This window comes from Schistocerca americana, chromosome 2 (assembly GCF_021461395.2).
Source record: "Schistocerca americana isolate TAMUIC-IGC-003095 chromosome 2, iqSchAmer2.1, whole genome shotgun sequence".
Taxonomy (NCBI): domain Eukaryota; kingdom Metazoa; phylum Arthropoda; class Insecta; order Orthoptera; family Acrididae; genus Schistocerca; species Schistocerca americana.
The window spans coordinates 699268612-699290033 of record NC_060120.1 but is presented as its reverse complement, the minus strand read 5'-3'; the positions used below and the strand labels follow the sequence as shown (position 1 = coordinate 699290033).

Below are 21422 nucleotides of genomic sequence, written 5' to 3'. Positions count from 1 at the left end.
ACTCAATTTTGAAATATTCTTCGTATATTGAGTTTTGAAAAAAATGCTACTAAATTACTCTACTGATACTGTGTTAATTTCGCTCTGTAGATCTTTTGTCTGTGAACTTTAATTTCATCTATTTTTTAAATACTAGTTGCACAGACCTATAGATGAGTTCTGATATATTCTTGTCAGACTCTATACAAATAGATTTTGTTACACTGTTGACAATAGTTATCAGTAAAAACTGAGAAAAATATACTACACAGTACAGTAATGTGTTTTGAAAATAAGTCTTCCTACTAGAACTCCTTTCCTTCCCAAAGTTAAAAATCCTTTTATTCTGAAAACAGCCTTCTCAAATCATTGTCACTATTATCCTTGATAAATGACAATAAATTAAAAGAAATAGGTTCAGATCTTCCAAAATACTCAGTATAATGTATTCTGAAGAGTTTTGCTTTCATAGATGCTTGTTAGTAAGAGAATTTTCTCTTTGATCTGCTTTGTTTTTATTGTAAATGCTATCTGCTTATTTTTCTGAATTTATTGGAATTTGAAGACTAGTTCACTTGACTGAATAATGCCATTAATCTATAATATTAATAAAAGTATATGACATTAAATTTCACAAACCTGTTCTGGCAGTAAACCATTCTCCATCAGGTTGTTCACTCATTTCAACACGATATGTGACTGGCAATGTCGGACCTATGGGTATCGATGGTCGCCACGACAGTGTCAGTCTCCTGTCACTCATTCTACAAATAATGGGTTTATCTGGCAATGGAAGAGGTGCTGCAGAACTTCGATGTTTATCAAAGTCAGTGTACAAGTAGCCCAGTGGACGCTTTGGATGTGTATCCAGTGCTGAAACAATTGTACAGTTTATAACAAACAAAATAATTTAAATCTCACTATACATTTACAAATCTACAGTCTGTTACATAGAAAGGTTGTGCTCAGAAGCCTTCAGTAGAAATGACCCCAGATGGACTTGAGTAACTACTGCAGATGTCACACTTCATTACATTATCAGAGATCTGAGAGGCCACTAATAGTTGAGTCACTATCATCAGCTTTCCTAATAGCAGTCATTTGGAATTCTGCAAATGGGAATAATTCATTAAAAGGTATTCTAATTTCAGTGAGTCCTATTTCCATACTTACAGAATTTTCTTCCTTGGTGCACACCTTCATTATCATTTACCTTCTTTTCATTAATTCACTTCCAAATACTTTCCACTGTGCTATAGCTGTTTTCACCTTAGCGTTTCCCAAGTCTGACACCTTTCTACACCCTGTTATGTGCAGTTTTTATATTGGTTTCTAACAGTGAAATGGATAATAATAGCCATTCATAAGCTATTATGGCTCTTGATTATGGATAGGCATATTAACAAGGACTGGGATATAGTAACAAATCTTAAAAATATTTGTTCTTTTCCTAAAACCCACTAATTAGACACAAGAAAGTACACTGTTTTGTTCTTAAGATCAAACTGAGATGAGAACTTTTAGTGAGTGGAGGGAGTAAATAGAATAAGAAGTACAGGAAAGAGAGAAGGAGGAGCAAGGGCTAAGAGAAGGAGGGGACAGTCAGGGAAAGGGCTAAGAATACAGAATTAAAGGAAGCTCAGACTGGTGCAAATAGGGGCAGTAGAGTGAGGCACATAATAGTATAAGTGATAGGGTTGAGAGACAAGTGGAAGACCATAGTGGAGGAGATTGGAAGGGTGTAAAGAATGATAATATTCATTTCAGGTGCAGATGAAAGGAATGTGAAGCTCATAGAGGATGTGATTTGGCTAGAGGATGTGATTTGGCTGTTTTCTTGAAGAATGATATTGTATTGTAAGGGGAGTAGGGAGTAGGCTTTTGTGGTTAAGTAGTGTGTAGGTGGAGTATTAACAGTATGGTGTGGTTGATATACTTGCGAACAAAATTTTGGCATTAGATCCCATCTGTGAAAGTCTGTTAATTCAATTTTAATTTTTCATGCCTGGATTAATCATGAATTTGTAATTTAATGTCTAACTAGAGACTGGTCACATTTGTCATGCTGAAACACATTTTGATTTTTTTTACCTGTGTTAGTTATTTGTGAAAAAGGTCTGCACACAAAACTGCAGCTGTCGACACACTAAAAGTCACCTACATAAAATCACAAAAATGGCTGTTTTTCTTGCTTGATTATTGCAGTGAAGGGTGACCACCCATGGAAATCATGAATCACAAGCTATTGGTATGGTGAGCATTTCGTGCATGTTAGGGAAGTGCAGCGATCTTAGTGCAGCATTTGCTAAAGAGGAACATCATTGCAAAGTTTTGGTGAAGAAGGGAAGCTAACATTTATTTCTTTGGGATGCACGTTCTTTGAATTTCTGGTACATATTTAAAAAGGTATCATCCTGATGCTAATTTGAGTTGTGAAAGATATTCTGCACATTTACATCTATACTCCAGAAGCCACTTTATGCTGAACATTCAGTCTGCCCTCACATATGATGGCAAACCCTGTAAACGTTTTGCTGCTTGCTGTGGAGATATACAACAGATGCTAAATGAAGCTACAAACAGAAAATATGTGTAAAGACTATGTGATGTGTGAAATGGTAGTTAAGCTTCTGCACAAGCATGTAAATAATGCAGACATGTGGCTAGAAATTACTGAAACATTTGATATTGCATGTTGCAAATCCACAAACAATGAAGAAACTGAAGAAAGTTGTATCTGTGAAGACTCTTCAAGTGATACCACCAACGTTATAATTATCAATTATCTCCAAAAGCAACACCAGGAACTGAAATTACCCTATCAGCCAAAGAAAAAGCAGTGATGTATTGGCTCAATGAAAATGGTAAGAAATGCCTATGTGTTAATACTGCTCGAAATAAATATCACTTTCTCTGTTCTGAATGTGAATTGTATAGATGGAAAAAGGAAGTTGCTGGATGACACAAGAGATGACTGGATTTTGAGTTAAATGCATGTTTTATGAGCTATTTATCAAAGCCAGACAAAAATCATTTAGTGTCAGTGATATAACTTTATGTGATTGGCCATTAGATATTGCCATCACAATAGGTGCTGAAGAATTTACAACTTCTCAAAGTTTGATCGGTCACTTCAAAAGCTCACATAAAATTGTGGCACGAAAAATAACAAAATTTGTATTGAGAAACAGATAAGTAAATGAAGTGATTCAAACAGATTAGTAAATGAAGTGATTCGAACAGATCTGTAAATGAAGTGATTCAAACAAACATGATAGAACCTTTTACTATGAACATGAAGCATAAGATCACTAGTTTTAGTGAATCTTACATTTACAATGCATATCAGTCTAGTTTTCAAAAAGAAATGTGTGCTAAGAGAAGACTGTCATTCAAAGGGGAAAAACATGCAGAGGCAACTGCGCAGTCCATGACTGCACCCGCACACTCATATAAAAAAGAAGTGTGTGCCAAGAGAAAACTGTCATTCAAAGGGGAGAAACATATAGAGGTGACTGCGTAGTCCATGACTGCACCCGCACACTCATACACTAATGCCCATAATTAGTCTGGATGGTTCACTGCTGCTTGAACTGTATGTGTTTTCAAGGATCAATTGAATGTTTTGGACCACTTGTCAAAAGAACAATGTTCTAAACAGACAATCTTGTGGTAGATGCATCGAGGGCAGGAAAAATAGGAAATGAAACATTATGGTTTCATGCATCATGCTTTCTTCTGTTCTGTGGCAACAAGTCTCTTCTCCTTCTAGATTCATGGTCAGTTAACAAAAGTTCTGATCCATTGAAAGCTGTATTTTGAGCTCACCCTGACAAAGAAGTAGAGATGCTTCAGATTACACCTGGCATAATGACTGTAATTGAACTGTTAGACAGAGAATTTTTATGTCAGTGGAAAGCATTTTACAGAAAACTTAACAGAGAAAATTATTGTGTGCAGATCACTGCAGTTTCTGGTCTGCCACTGTGACAACATTCTCATGCTGCAATAAGACAGGAGATCTGGATAAAGAGACCAACAAAGGAATTGTACAAAAAGGCAGAGACAATTACAGACAATATCAGAAAAAGAAGGGCAAAATTCTATGGGCACATTCGTAGGATGAATGAAAATATGCTGACCAAGAAGATTTTTAACATAGTGGTGATGAATAAGGTGAAAACTAACTGGGTAAAGGAAACCATGGAAGACCTCAAAAATCTAAACATCTCCACAGAAGAAATATCAAACAGAGGAAAATACAGAGAAAAAATCAACAAACAGAAATTTGAAGAAACACCAAAAGAGAAGAAATCAGGAAAGAAGTGGACAGAAGAGAGGAAGAAGAAACACAGTGAATTTATGAGAGGTTTTTGGGAAGAGAAAAGAAAGAGACAGAAAAAAGTGCCATAAATTTGAAATGTACCAATTTATGTACCATATTGTCATTGTGAATATTGATTGTGTTTTAACGCTTTCCTTAATGGAGAATTAACGATGATAATAATAATAATATATTATCAGTTTTCCTGTACATGGTTTCAAAATTTGATTAAATATGTGTGACAATCCTTGAAATATACTTATATTAGGCCTCACCCTGTTTTACCTTAGGATGTCTAATAATGTCTGTAGTTTGTAGGACTGTCATACATTGTCATTACCTGTATGTTCTTGGTGCACAAAAATGTATGTTTATTGTTTCAATATTTTGCATTTTTGCAGTGGTTACAACAAATAAAATTAATTTTGACATGTTCTAAACCATGTATTTAATTGTGTCTATTCCATAGCAATTTGGTAAGAATTCTGTAGATAACGTATCAGTTGTATTTCTCAATGATTTTAATTACCCTACAATCGCTGTGACTGGGTGAATCAGTTCTCTCATTATTGTGCCAAGAGAGCAGCACATAGACAACATCACCTTGTCCCAAGATGGCACTGGAATATCATAGCAAAAAAGAGGCCAAGGCTGTGCAATAGGCAGTTACAAGCACTGAAACCGTGTGGCAAATGTCTTACTTCATAAAGTTTTTGTAATGACTTTCAGGTTATTCTCACAGCTAAAATATTGTGTAAGGACTTTTTTCAATATTAACTCACAGTGGTAGAAAAAGCAACACAGATTTCGACATGATAAGTGTGACCATTCCTTTGTAAGTGAAAATTATGTTGGACTACTTGATGTATATATTTGAATTTTTTGCTAGGAACCTCAAGTTATTTCTCAACATGTGCAGAAGTTATGTGCCCTAGCGTTACCTATATATTTATATCTTGATGTCTACAATTGCATAACAATTTTAACTCATATTGAAAGATGGGACAGAACATTCAAAAAAATGTAATTATCTGTTTTCTCTAATATTATAGATGGTCCAATAAAATACTAGCTAAACTTCACTGAAGACCAGCACTGCAAGATGTAAGGTTCACATTTCTGACAGACCAGCTTCTTACTAAACTTTTCTACTTTACATATACTCCAAGATTACATGTTTTACGTTACTGATTATGATCATTGATGATGTACATAAGCAAATTAATTCACTCTTTTCCATTTATACAGTTAATTCTGCAGGTATAGTTTCAAAGGCTCAAGATTTCAAATTAGTATAGCATATATCTGCACAGCATTTTAATGAGACTTAATGTTCAGCTCAATTTTGTTAACACCTTCATTGTGCTATTACATAATACAATGTGTCTTCTACAACAACATCCCACTAAAGGCTTCTTGTAGTATAAATATTCTTGGAGATGTTTAAAAAGATTACACTGACAATTTTAATAACAAATGGCTTTAAAAATTTAAACTGCCTATTTGGCAAATAGAAATATGTTGTCTAGCTTTTTGAACTGACTGTAAAGGTTCTAAAATAAACTTCTGATAGAGAGCTACAACAAAACTCTTTCTGTTCCTTATAGATTGTCTTCATAATGACAGAAAAATACCACTTACAATCAAATGCAAGTTCCGCTTCACAGCTTGCTTCACCATGGGGGTTGAAAATTTTAAGACGGTAGCGTCCTATGTCAACAGGATCAACAGAGTCTATAATAAGTCTCAGGAGTCCAGAACCTTCTCGCTCCATTCTAATGCGATCACTTGGAAATAGACGCTCATTGTTGCGATACCATTCAAAATCAGGTTCTGGAATGCCAGCAGCACATGCAGTAAACTTTGCTGTCATGCCTTTGTATACTTCAGTGTCACCTATTTTCTTCATGAAAGAAGGTGGTTCTGTTCTCTGTGTTTCTCCACTAGAATATAAAGTATTTTACAAAGTTAGTGATACACATATCATCATAGGTGAAGAAGTACCTGAAAATATCAACACAATCATCCTATACAAGATCACCTTAGGAGTGCAACTACTTAACTACCATAAAGGGAATTATCAGAAGAGGAGATGCTGAGCTGCATACAGGCACAACAAAGAGAATGTTAGCAAGTAAGCTTTCAGGCAAAAAGTCCTTCATTGGAAGTAGACATACACTCAGCAGCCAGAGACTGTGGTCTCGTGTGTGTGTGTGTGTGTGTGTGTGTGTGTGTGTGTGTGTGTGTGTGTGTGTGTGGGTGGGTGGGTGGGTGGGTGCACACGCGCGTGCGTGCGTGCATGTGTGTGTGCATTATTCCATCCAGGATTTTCCATTGTTTAATTATCAGAAGGGGAAACACAGGTGTAAAAATAGTGAGGGAAACACTAACATTGAAAACCGACAAAATTATTGAGACTGTCATGGCCACTTGTTGACACATTGCCTGCTGACTTCTGTCTCAGGTTCTTCTGTTGGAATCTGTATGACAATTTTTCTGATGTTTTGCCAATATGATTGGCATTGTTGAAGCTTCACCCTTTACTGTTGGTGGCAGACTGGACTCTAGCCCATGCCCAATTTCTGAGGGCTTCTCCCCAGTCATTTCCACTGACTCGGAATGGTCATTTACCACAGTATGAGAACCTAATCCATTCAGCTTGGGGCTTTCCTGCTTCCTATTGAAGCTGTTGTCATGTTTGAGGACTTATGTGGCTTCCTCAAATAAGCAATGGTGATAGCTCTTCTCCACAGCATGTCAGCGAATTTTATTTTGGCGATGTTATAATGCAATGCATGTTCCACTGTTCTGCCATGGGCAGTTTGCCTGCCCCAACCTGCAATGCCATTTATGTTCAATGATGCTGGTGTTGATGGATAATCCAGTCATTCCTAAATAGAATTTTCCACATGCACTAAGTATTCGGTATATTCCTGAATTGTAAGTGGATCCTTTTTGTCCTTTGCTGATGTCTGAAACTCTTTAATCTTCTTGGTTGGTCTGAAAATTGTCTTTACCGCAAGTATGTGCAGTCACAACATAAACGTGATTTACAAGTCAAATGGTACTGCAATGTGGGGCAGGTGGTGAAATCAGCCATGGAAGAGCACACAATGTTTGTGACTGACCACATAGAAAATTTGCCCACACAATATTTCTAGCTGTGGATAAGAGCTACTACATCGACTTATTCAAGGAAGTCATAAAAATCTACAAACATAACAACAGCTTCAATAAGAAAGAAGAAAGTCTCAATGTGAATGGATCTTGGATTCCCGTACTGCAGCAAAATACTGAAAAGGAAGTGAAATGTGAGCTGGATGTGTCTACAGCATGCAATTTTCCCCTTACATAGCTTCAACACATAAAATGGATTTTATTCACCTATTTAAGCCTTCATTTCCTAACCTTATGCAGCAGTTATCCATCAGTATTGTCAGCCTGTATATGTTCTTTCAGAGTTATATATGATATTGATCGTACCAATACCGTAGATGTAAAGCTTTAACATACGAGAATTTCAGCACTTCATACAGCATTTATCTGAGCATTCTGTTTATTACTGATGAAATTTTATTACTATGTATTGTTGTAATTACTACTGCACAATTCCCAGGTAAATTTAGAGTCACATGTAGGTTCATTTCTTTTATCAAGTATGATGATAATCATTACAAAAATTGTAAAGATTACTAAAGCTGATGCACTGTCAAATGTGACCTCCTATCATTATTAATGCAACACATATTACAATACACTACATCAAAATGATGTGGACAAACTCTTCTCTGCATTTCATTCCTAATTACTTAGCAGTAGCTTGCATACTGGTTAACTGAACTACTGAAACAAAATAAGTGTTGTCAACACTTATTTTGTTTCATTCGTTCAGTTATCTTTAATTCACCATGGGATGACACTGTTTCCATGACATTTTAGTAGCAATGCAGAAACAAGTGTTGAAAATCACAAATGCAGATCTCCATAAGTATAACATTGTTAACAACATTCACATAGGAGAGTTTTAAAACAAAGGTTTTTGAGTAAGTACTAGTCCAAAAATTCAGCTCATAAGTCTGTCGTCTTGTATACATTCTCTACAGCTCAATGACTTGTTTATTCAGTGAGCAGTGGTTTATTTTCATGTAAATGTTTATTTTTCATCCAGTTTTCCACTGTTTTTATATATATAGTGTTTCCTTATAATTACAGAGTAGATTATTGCATGTGGAGATATATGCAATGTGTCAAGCAAATGAAAGTCCAGGATAGAATAAATAACAACAATGTGAAGAGGCTAGATTGCTATGCTAGAATAAATAACAATAATATCATGAAGAGGATAGACTGCTATGCTCCACACAGGGAGGCGCTAAGTCACATACAGGCACACATGGCCACTGTCTCCGTCTCAGACCACACCAGCCAGAGACAGTCGCCATTTTTGTGTGAGTTGTGCTTATGTGAATGTGTGTTTATGTTTTCTATTTCTGGAGAAGGTTTTTTTGTCTAAAAGCTTAAATGTTTAGCAGTCTTTTCATTGTGCCCGTCTGTGAATTAACGCATCCTCTAAGTAGTCAGTAGCAATCTAACCTTTTCATAAAACTGTTGGGTGCAATATTTTAAAATCTATACTTTTAAGGGCATATCATTTCTTATCAATGCACAAATTGCATATTTTACCAAATTTGTCTCATTTTCATAGAGAACATGGAAACAGGCATTGTGTATGAAAGGAAACTAGCTACAAAATGCCCTTGATGTGGACGCAAGAGTGAGCTACTGCCATATTTAGTTATATGAAAAGAACCTGTTCAAAACTGGAAAAAGTTTTGGCAAATGGAAGGAAGTCATTTATTCCACAGAATTTGGACACATATTTAGAAGTATATAGACACAGGCACAAATAATGACAGTCAGCAACAAAAACTGTTGATGTTAGAAATTTCTAACTGTCTAGCTCTGTAAGGAGTTCCTATTTTGCCTTGGTTTGTTCCTTTTAGGTGCATATTTCTGTAACTTCTAGTTCATAAATGCATGCACACTTTGATTGTTTTTAGTGCATATCAATCTGGCACATACTGATAGGCTACAATTTAAACCCTTCCAGAGAACAATGTTACATTAACAAACAAATAACAAATAAAATAGTCATGTGCATTGTTATCTTAGGAATCCACAAATAAATTTTTTCAGCTGAAAATTCAATTTAAAAAAACTATTAAAACTACAAGCAGACAGAATGATTCACCACTATTGATCTCCAGGAGATAATATTTCTGAAGTTAAATTCCCTTGTTTCCTGTCACTCACAGTAAATAGATCTCTCTCAACCCTTTTACAATTTTCCCCAATCAGCCCCTTGTTCCTAGATAAAAAAAGGCAAATATAAGCTCTGAAATTTAGAATTACTATCTTCCAGCTCTGAAAGCTAGGGCAAGTCTTTTCTATTTTAAATGTTCCTATTATTTGTAGTGGGGATTTCACTTTGTGAAAGTAAGTATAGGGTTACCACTCTGCCACCTCTTAATGTTAATAGAATCTTCTAGCAGGTAATTCATAAATTATAAGTGTTGTTAAATGCTTACATCTTCTCGACTACATCCAAATTTGCTTCACATGAGTCTTCACCATCTCTGTTTATTGCCTTGCATTTGTATCGGCCAGAGTCAGTAGGCTGACAATCTTTCACAAACAGACAACACGTTTCACCATCCCTTTTAATTTTATATTTATCTGATTCTTGGATTGGTTTATCATTAAAATACCATGTAATATCTGGTTTAGGAATACCTGTAACCCGTGCAGGAAATCTCGCATCAAACGTTGGTCTCTGCAATGTAAAAGTAAAACAATTTTAATTGTCAAAGGAATAACATGCAAAAAAATTATCAAGGTAATAAGCTCACGAATGGTAATTATGAACAGCCTCCCAGAGCATCACTTATGATGAAATCACAGAAATGCAATGCAGAAATGATCTATTTCTTAAAATAGGACTTGTAAATTAAGAATCTAAATAATGAAATTTATCTGGGAGTGGAAACTGATAACAACAGTATAGTTAGTTCACTTTCTTTAAAGAAATATTCATGGTATACTGTGTATGCAAGCCACATGAATGTGAAATTTTCATTGAGCTAAATGTTGTTTGTTTCAATATTGGTTGTGTGTTTGTTGCTGTGGTTTTCAGTCCAAAGACTGGTTTGATGCAACTCTCCACGCTACTCTATCCTATGCTAAGCTCTTTATCTCTGAATAACTACTGAAACCCACATCCATTTTCCCACTTACTATATTCATCTCCTGGTCTCCCTCTACAATTTTTACTCCCTACACTTCCCTCCAACAATAAACTGATGATTCCTTTATTTCTCAGAATGTGTTGTATCAACTGATCCCCTTTTCAATCAAGTAATGCCACAAAATTTATTTCTTCCCCAACTCCAGTCAGTGCTCTCTCATAAGTTACACATTCTATCCATCTAATCTTCAGCCCCCTTGTTGCACCCCATTTCAAAGGCTTCCCGTTGCTTCTTATCTGAACTGATTATTGTGCACATTTCACTTCCACACAATTCTTCATTCCAGACAAATACCTCCAGAAAAGACTTCTTAACACTCAAATTTATGTTCAGTGTTAACAAATTCCTTCTCTTCACAAACACTTTTCTTGCCAGTACCAGTCTACAATTTATATCCTCTCTACTTTGGCCACCATCAGTGTTATTTTACCGCCCAAATAACAAAACTCATCACTTAGTTTTAGTGCCTCATTTCCTAATCTAATACCCTCAGCACAGTCATTTGACAAAAGTCCATTACACTTATTTTGCTTTTGTTGATGTTCATCATATCCTCCTCTTAAACTGCCCTTCCAAGTTCTTTGCTGTCTCTAACAGAATTACAAAGTCATCATCAAACCTATAAATTTTTTATTTCTAAAAGTGGATGATGACGCATGGTCTGCACTGTGTCATAAACTGGTTCTGTAATACATACTTCTGTTCAGCCTGTCTGGTCTCTCTGTACCTGGCTTGTGGTAACTGGCCCATCACATCACCCTACTAATATGATGCCCTCCACCTCTTACCCATGCTCAATTGCATGTAGAAACAAGTGTGTAAAGCCCATGTATGATGCACAATTAGATTAAAAAGAAATAGTGAACAAGGAAAAAGGAATGTTTCCCAAAAACTTGTTTGATCACCAGTGAACTAGTTCTCAAAGATAAACATGTTTGCCCATCTCTAATTCCCTTTCAAATGCTTCATTGCTGTATTTTTACATTTTTTTCATTAATTAAATTCAGTATCCAGAGTTATTCTTTTAGTATTGAATGGACATCTTCATATTTATGAATTTTCACTTTGTGCACAGTTGTCATGAATATTGTTCACTCTTTCATACCAAGATGTTGGTTTATGACCAGAACTGCTAGTAATAACAAATGAATACATTAAAACTCCGTGTAATGCATTTCTTAAAATACATTACTGCCGTTGGCAATTGCCTGAAGAATATGTTTCAAAATTTAATAGTCACTTTTGCCACATCCATTATAGAGCTCATATCTAGTAACATTTGATTTAATCTCTTGTGGCCATTTTGGAGTAAACACTTCTGAAATAGTAAGATGTTTAAGTTCATAATACACTAGTGGCGGAAGAAGCAGAACTTTCATCGTGCCACAGCCTAGTAGATAATAGAATGTGATTACTTGATGTCATGCATTCAAAAACAAAGTTCCCACCACATGTTATGTAAATTTTGCTTACACTTCTTGTAAGTTAAAAAATATAAAAATGGCACAATACTTTTTAACCCATGCTAAAACAGTGGCATCATTGTAAGGTCTTTCTTCTAAGAAAACAGTGTTACTTTAAAATCTCCTCTTTTCTTGGTAGATGATATGACCTGTTGTCTTCTAATACCATATAACAAAACCTGTCTCTTTACATTTCAAGCAGGATTTTGCAGTCTGGTTACCTTCTTGTGGCGTACACTCAAAATAAAGCAGCATCTGTTGCCATTGTGATATGAAATAATGGGACAAAAGAACTAAACAAAATTTCTATGCAAGTTAATGAGTCAAATTTCACTATTTCTCCATCCTAGAAATGTCATCACTTACATTTCAGTGCAAACTGGTCAGTGGGCTGCAACATAACCAATGCAACTTTCTGAGATACACTCAAAGCTGCTTTGTTTCAAGTGCCAGAAGTAAATTAAAAGTTCTTAAAATATAGGTAAAACTGTGTAGTAGACTTTGAAACAATTAGACAGTGGCATTTTGTTGAACTGCACGAAATATAACTGGTTATTAATAGTAATTACAACAATAAAAAAATATGTCTCGTAATTACCTGTTGGAGATCTGTGAATCGCTGAGTGAAATTTGGCTTTTTATAGATCTTTCTAATTGTTGCAGTGCCTGTAGTTTCATCTTCACCCAAAGGATTTACTAGTTTGCATGTATATTTACCACTATCATCAAGGGATGCTGGATTTATTTCCAAACCAACCTATGCAGATCAAAGAAGCACTAAATATGTGTATGTATTAATCATCATCTATATTATAAAGGCTGATCAAAAAGTTTCCATTTGAGGGCATTGCTGCAGCATATATACAATGTGCTGCAATTCCAATACAGGTATATAAGCAATGACACTTAGCCACGGGATAAGTGTGGTGTTCGTGTCTTCCTGATGAGCATGCACTTAATGCGGAAATGTGAACTATGGCGACGTTATAACCAAATTGGGTGAAACAGGACCAACAGGCTGTTCTCTTTACTTGGCTGAAGAAAGACAAATAGTTGAAGACATCCATCAGAGAATGAAGAATGGGTATGGGGCAGCATGTCTGTCAAAAACACCACCATTGTGGAATGGTGCAACAGGGGAGTTGCTGCTTCATAATAATGCAAGTCTCCATATCAAAAATGTAATGCAGAAGTCACACAAACCAAAGAAAGGCACACTTGAGTGCCTGGTCTAAGGTCCTGATCTCTCCCTGGATGATTACTGTGCATTCCATTCCTTAAAAGAAGCCTTGAAGTGTCAATCATTCCTGTCAGATGAGAATGTGCAGCAGACAGTTACAGACTTCTTCACACAACAGGACATAGTGTTTTACCAAACAGGTGTCTTCAAACTAGTTCATCAATGGGATGATTATCTCAACGCTCAATCCAGTTTTGCCTAATTGGTATACTGATTCTGGACTGTATGGCCTTCAAATGAAAACTTCTTGAATGCACCTTATAAATGTACCACATACACAGTACATGACCATTTATATTCTTGTTAAGGTGCTAGTCCTTTACATGCTGGTCACTCAAATGGCCTTTTGTTAATTTTTATAAAGATAGCATATCAATATAAGATCTCTGCACTTAGAAAACATGAATATTATTAAATAATTATTTCGTATAACATAATGCTTCTGGTCGCTTACCTTTCTTCTAATGACAGCTACAACTTTAAGAGCAGCAACATATAATTTCTGAAGATTTATACAGATACTTTACATTAATTTGAAACTTAGAGCCCTATAATATCAAAAGTTTAATAGTGGTTTTAATGACAGGAGTTAATACTTGATACTAAAAATCAGTGGCAGCCAATAATTATCCCATTAGTATTATACAGTCCTACCTTTATTACAAAGTGTTCAGCATTCTATGTCACCATTAGTCATCTCTCAATGCCTCAAAAGCAATTTATTCTGGATGCATCGCTCCTGCAGTCTTCTGATAACATTTACAACAAAATTTCACCTTTGCTTGGAGTTCCTGAAACCTGATTTCATACACTCCTGGAAATGGAAAAAAGAACACATTGACACCGGTGTGTCAGACCCACCATACTTGCTCTGGACACTGCGAGAGGGCTGTACAAGCAATGATAACACGCACGGCACAGCGGACACACCAGGAACCGCGGTGTTGGCTGTCGAATGGCGCTAGCTGCGCAGCATTTGTGCACCGCCGCCGTCAGTGTCAGCCAGTTGGCCGTGGCATACGGAGCTCCATCACAGTCTTTAACACTGGTAGCATGCCGCGACAGCGTGGATGTTGTCGCCAGTGGTCGGCGGAAGGTGCACGTGCCCGTCGACCTGGGACCGGACCGCAGCGACGCACGGATGCACGCCAAGACCGTAGGATCCTACGCAGTGCCGTAGGGGACCGCACCGCCACTTCCCAACAAATTAGGGACACTCTTGCTCCTGGGGTATCGGCGAGGACCATTCGCAACCATCTCCATGAAGCTGGGCTACGGTCCCGCACACCGTTAGGCCGTCTTCCGCTCACGCCCCAACATCGTGCAGCTCGCCTCCAGTGGTGTCCGACAGGCGTGAATGGAGGGACGAATGGAGACGTGTCGTCTTCAGCGATGAGAGTCGCTTCTGCCTTGGTGCCAATGATGGTCGTATGCGTGTTTGGCGCCGTGCAGGTGAGCGCCACAATCAGGACTGCATACGACCGAGGCAAACAGGGCCAACACCCGGCATCATGGTGTGGGGAGCGATCTCCTACACTGGCCGTACACCACTGGTGATCGTCGAGGGGACACTGAATAGTGCACGGTACATCCAAACCGTCATCGAACCCATCGTTCTACCATTCCTAGACCGGCAAAGGAACTTGCTGTTCCAACAGGACAATGCACGTCCGCATGTATCCCGTGCCACCCAACGTGCTCTAGAAGGTGTAAGTCAACTACCCTGGCCAGCAAGATCTCCGGATCTGTCCCCCATTGAGCATCTTTGGGACTGGATGAAGCGTCGTCTCACGCGGTCTGCACGTCCAGCACGAATGCTGGTCCAACTGAGGCGCCAGGTGGAAATGGCATGGCAAGCCGTTCCACAGGACTACATCCAGCATCTCTACGATCATCTCCATGGGAGAATAGCAGCCTGCATTGCTGCGAAAGGTGGATATACACTGTACTAGTGCCGACATTGTGCATGCTCTGTTGCCTGTGTCTATGTGCCTGTGGTTCTGTCAGTGTGATCATGTGATGTATCTGACCCCAGGAATGTGTCAATAAAGTTTCCCCTTCCTGGGACAATGAATTCACGGTGTTCTTATTTCAATTTCCAGGAGTGTATTTTGTCAGATTCATTTCATTTTATCTTATGTTGTAGCATCAGGTTTCAAATGCACCTGACTTGACTTTTTTTGGATTCAGTTTTCTCCGTATTTCATTTCATATATCGTTCTTCCAGTTGCAGGGATTCACAACCTTGCTAACACTGTCTCCATCCCATCCTGCCATCACAAACCCAGAATATTGTCTATCCTATGAAGCGTCACTGCAGTCTACGGTGCCAGTGAACTTAAATTGAAAGTGATTTGTATTATCAGTAACAGTACAATATTTTTGTTACTAGCTAGTTTTATAATGGAAAAAATAAAAGGTATTTACATGACATGGGCTATAAATCGAAGGTAACAGCATATGCAGAAGAACATGGCAACAGAACAACTGAGTGGTATTTCGGACCTCCACCAACAGAAAAAGCCATTGGCAATTGGTGGGCTAGTAAAGAAGAACTGAAAGAAATGAAGATGACTAAATATGAAAATAGAGGACTGAATGCAAAATGGCCAAAACTAGAAGAAGATGTATTGAAATGGATTCAAGGACACTGTCAAAATAGCTTTGAAATTAATACAAAAATGATTCAAATACATGCTCGTAAGCTAGTGCTACAGTGGAATTTCACAGACTAAGGGTGGAGTTGGTTGGTGCTACAGGTTTATGAAGCGTCACTGATTTAGTATGCCAACCAAAACCAAAACATCTCAGAAAATGCCACAAGAGTATGAAGAGAAAATATTATCTTTCCAGCACTTTATTATTCAATATAGAAAGAAAACCAGTTTGGAACTAAGCCAAGTATAGAATATGGACAAAAGTCCTCTGACATTTGATGTGCCGAGTAATAGAGCTATTGCCATGAAAGGTGCTAAAACTGTAACTATAAAAAAAAGTGGACATGAGAAAATGCACTACACTGCTGTCCTTTCATGTTGGGCCAGTTATCATTTTCAAGCACAAAACAATGCCAAATCCTTCAGGAATACTGCCAGGTGATGTTGTTCATGTACATGATAAGGGTTGGATGGATGAGGCTGGAATGAAATTATGGATTAACAGAGTGCGGGGGGGAAGTAAAGGTGCTTTATTGAAGAAGAGTTCTCTTCTTGTGCTAGCTCAGTTTAATAGTTATATCAAAAATTCTGTGAAAGAGAAACTGAGACAGGGAAACATAGAGCTTGCTGTTAAAACTGAGACAGGGAAACATAAAGCTTGCTGTTATTCTGGGATGACTTACTTCACACTTGCAAACTCTTGATCTCATGATAAATAAACCATTTAAAGTGCCTATGAGAGAGGAATGGAACAAATGGATGACAGATGAAACCCGACATGAATTCACACTGAAGGGAGCTTTAAAACGATCTACCATCAAACAAGTGTGTCAGTGGATAACACAGTCGTAATCTAGAGTGAGAAAAGAGATTATTGTCAAATCTTTCAGGAAGTGAGGCATAAGTAATGCTCTCAATGACCATTTTATATATGAAGAGGAAAACAATGATGACAAAGAAGAAGAAGAAAGTTCAGGGATTTCAAAGGTCAGTTCAGTTTTATATAAAAAAAATAAAATAAAAATAAAAAATAAAATTGCAAGGATTTACAATCTAATATTAAAAATGGTAAAAATGTTATTTAAAAAATGCTTAAAAATTAAGTTGCATCTTCAGAGTTGCTACTAGTTTCCCCAAATGAAATTTCTTGATATTTTCCTGATTTCCAGACAAGTTTTAGCACTTTTCCCTGACACATATGAGGTCTCAAGGGTGAATAAAGACTTTTGTCGACAAAAAATTAGAGGGACTTTTGTATAAATGAAAGATGTAGAAAACTAAAATGGAGTGAAGAGAGGGATAACTACTGTGAAGAAATGCTGAGCTCAAAGAAATCAATGTAAATTAAGCCCAGATGGGTGCCGAGAAGCAAGGACATGTTGTAGCACGAGTTCTGAGAAATTGGTGTCTGGTTGAAGAATCCTGATGGCATGTGTGGTGCAACAGGCACCAAGGTCATAGCTGTCATGCTGTAGCACATCCTCTGCAACAGGATGCTGTGTTGCCAGTTGCCCTCTGCCTACATCCATTCATCCCAACTGATAATTTGGTGGTAATCATGCCAATGGCCATCAAATTTTCCCTTCAGTAGTAAATCATAAGATTGTTTTCCTTCATCTTCCACATTAGAAAGCTGCTGTCACTATACTGCAACAGGGCATAAAATTTTCATGAAGATATTAGCAATAGTGCTACATTACTCCTGCCCACACCTGTTTCTCTAATCAGCCAATCTGAAGGATATTTTCCCGAAGAACTCAAAGTGGCTAGGGTAATTCCAATATATAAAAAGAGAGATATGGACTCACCTTGCAGTTACAGACCAATCTCCATAGTCCCAGCTTTTTCTAAAATACTGGAATGTGTAATTTACCAACAGCTATCTGTCTATTTTGAAAAATTAGGAATAATTAGTGAATCTCAGTATGGTTTTAGGAAAAAGTTGTCTACTGTGGATGCTATAGACTTTGTAGTCAAATACTTACATCAAGTGTTTGAGGATAAGGGCTATGCTCAACTCACATTTTGTGATCTAAGCAAAGCTTTTGACTGTGTAAAGCATAAGCCACTCCTAGAAAAACTGGAATTCTATGGCATTAGACATAACAGCCTTAAATTAATAAAATCATATCTTCAGAATCGTAAGCAAGTTGTTTGTGTAGGGTTAGAAATGTCGAGTATAGAGCAAGTCAAGGTAGGTGTTCCGCAGGGATCTGTGCTGGGCCCGTTTTTGTTCCTGATAATGATAAATGATCTGCCGTCATTTATCAAGTCCACCACTGTGTTGTATGCAGATGATACAACATTTCTTCATGCTAGTGAGGATTTCAATAGCCTTAAAACTTGTGCAGCAAAGACAATTGACCAAGCATCCTATTGGTTCAAGGCAAATGGATTCCTGCTGAATGAAAACAAAACACAGCAGATGGTCTGTAACTTTAGAGAAAAGCTTCTGTCAGACGATCCAAGTTATGTCAAATTTTTGGGGGTATACATTGATGATAAATTATCTTGGGGTCAACATGTACAATATATTAGTGGTAAATTGTCTAGAGTTATTTACCTGTTAAGGCGACTTATGGATTGTGTTCCTGAAAAATATGTTAGAACATCCTATTTTTCATTCTTTCAGAGTATAATAACATATGGAATTATTTTGTGGGGGAACTCTAGCTGTGTACATGACATATTAATACTGCAAAAAAAAGCTATTAGGATAATTACTGGTTCTGCATATAAGGCACACTGTAAACCATTGTTCTGTGAACAGAAAATCATGACTGTTATAAACTTGTACATATACTATGTTCTAATTTATACGAAGAAGAAATTACCAGAAACAAAAACCAGAGAAAATGTACACAGCCACAATACAAGAAGGAATAGGTGCTTCTATATTCCTTACCACAGGTTGTCAAAGTCACTCAACAGCTACGAAATCATGGGGTACAAATTATTTAATAAACTTCCTCAATCTGTTCAAGAATTACCTGAACAATTATTCAAACAAACAATTCATGACTGGCTAGTCCTCCACCCATTCTATGACATAAGAGAATTTATCAACTGTAATATAATACTATAATGTTAACAAGAAACCTGTTGTTTCTTTCAAACTATTAATTGTATTTTAGTATGTATATGACGTTGTCTATTGCTGTATTGGCCGAATGACAATAAAATTATTATTATTATTATTATTATTATTAATTGCACATTTCTTCATTAGCATATTAGAATATGCATAATTAATGATTAACACAAAATGTATTGTTTATTGTTCAAATTGTTCCTTCTCATAAGATCAATTCAAGCCACACTTTGACTCAGTAAAATCCTGTATGCCCCAACATACAATGAATCTGAAACTTCCTGGTACATTTAAACTGTGAGCTGGACTGGGATTTAAATCTTTTATCTTTCACATGTAAAAGCTCTACCAACTTAGCTATCCAAGTGCGATTCAATACCCAAACTCACAGCTTCACTTCCATCAGTACCTCATTTCCTACCTCCCAAAATTCACAGAACTTCTCCTGCATGTCTTACAGGTCTAGCCCTCTTGCAAGAAAGGGTATTGTGGAGACATGGCTGATCCACAGCCTGGAGTATAGTTTACAGAGTGAATTCTCATTCTGAAGTGGAGTATGTTCCAATTTGAAACTTACCAGCAGATTAAAATAGTGTGCTGGACCAGTAATCGAACCTGGGATCCTTGCTTTTCATGGGCAAATGCTCTGTGGATTGAATTACCCAAGCATGACTCATGACTGATCCTCAGAGCTTCACTTCTGCCAGTACCTCAATTCCTTGCTAGGTATTCTGGATACCTTCTGTTAAGTTTGGAAGGTATGAAATGAGGTACTGTCAAAGGAGAAGCTGTTAGGGTGAGTTGTGAGTCATGCTGGGGCAGCTCAGTCGGTAGAGTATTTTCCGTGAAAGGCTAAGGTCCTACATTCAAGTCCATGTCCAGCACACAGTTTTAATCTGCCAGAAAGATTCAAATCAGCACACACTTTGCTGCAGTATGAAAATTCATTCTGGGCATAATGAATTTCTTCACAGTGAAACTTCAGGTAATATTATAAACACGGCACAAATGATTAAACATACCATAATCTCAAGATGGGTGCAATTTCATCCCTATTATATTTCCTTCTCATCCCATCTGGTAAGTCTCCCCTGACTAGGGGGTCTGGATGACTTTTTCAAACTCTACCCCTTTTCCTTAACCTATCCAGTCATTTTCCTTCATCCCTCTCCCTTCCCCTTCAACTCTTCTGCTGGGAGAAGGAGCCACTGGCTCTGAAAGCTTTATGTGTGTCCTCCTGCTGCAACTTGGTGAGTAGATTTTTTATCTATCTGCTTATATCCTATATTATTGAAACACATACATCACAGAATCTGCATCTCAGAGCACTGTTGACCAAATGGGTGTGTTAGTTTAACTAGCTTTTTGGTACGTAACTATTAATACCGAATATGGAGCCAAACTAAAAAAAAAATAAGCCTAGAAAATACTAAATACAGTAAATAATATGATGTGTGAAAATACAGATCCTCACAAAGCAATGGTCCTATATGTTACAGGTCTAATGAATCACATCTTAACTGGATAAAAAAAAAATAATAAAAAATAAAAAAAAAAAAAAAATAAATCTTGTTTCTGCATCTTACAGCAATCTTTTCACATTAACACAATGATCATAACTGAGAAACATGAAAATGCATGTTGTTTTCATGAACTGAGTTTAATGTACACCATTTTATAATAATACGCAGTTTTTCCAAGTGTGGGATGATATAGTTGGATCAAAAGTTCTAATTACCTTTCTTCCATCACATGTTAACAGAATGCGATCGGATGGTGAAAGAGACGTTCCATCTTTGCTCCACGCCACATCTGGTATTGGATTTCCAATAAATGGAGCAGTCAAAGTGAGACTGTCACCTTCCTCCACTGTAACATCTCTCAGACCGTGTAGGAATGCTGGTTTTTCTTCAGGTGCATCTCTTGCTCTTGCTACAAATAATAAAGCCCAAAATTGGTTAATTCTGTGCATGACATGTCTTCCAAAATGGAAAACAGGATAAATATATATACAATTGAATGTTACATCATATTTGACTTTATCTATAGGTTTTTGGGGAACTGAATCTTCATATTGTTTTGTAATGAAGGTTCATACATTATACTCACATCTATTTTCTATTTTAAAGCGCTGACAAAAGGATGTGGATGTGCACATATACTGATGGAACATATGGCATTAATATTTCTGAGAGGTACCTCATACCTTGTAAGCTGCACATAAATACTTAATTTCTGCACTAGTTTTGATAAAGATATCTGAACATGTTTGTAACTGCTTAGCTTCCTGAGTGTGGCATTTTTGCACACTCTGTCAAATGACTGACCTATTATAGTGTCATATTTTGTGAAACACAGTAAAT

The 21422-nt window shown here is 37.0% G+C and overlaps 1 protein-coding gene across 3 annotated transcripts in view; it reads right to left on the bottom strand.

Annotated features, from left to right (window-relative positions):
- Positions 1-21422, bottom strand: part of LOC124593678 (obscurin) — a 688571-nt gene that overhangs the window by 158105 nt on the left and 509044 nt on the right. For all 3 annotated transcript variants that reach the window (XM_047131972.1, XM_047131974.1, XM_047131973.1), the window contains 5 exons: positions 20798-20991; positions 12670-12828; positions 9892-10136; positions 5945-6246; positions 619-852 (listed from right to left, as the gene is read on the bottom strand). In XM_047131972.1, coding sequence (XP_046987928.1) covers positions 619-852; positions 5945-6246; positions 9892-10136; positions 12670-12828; positions 20798-20991 — 1134 coding nt within the window. The remainder of the gene's footprint in view (positions 1-618; positions 853-5944; positions 6247-9891; positions 10137-12669; positions 12829-20797; positions 20992-21422) is intronic.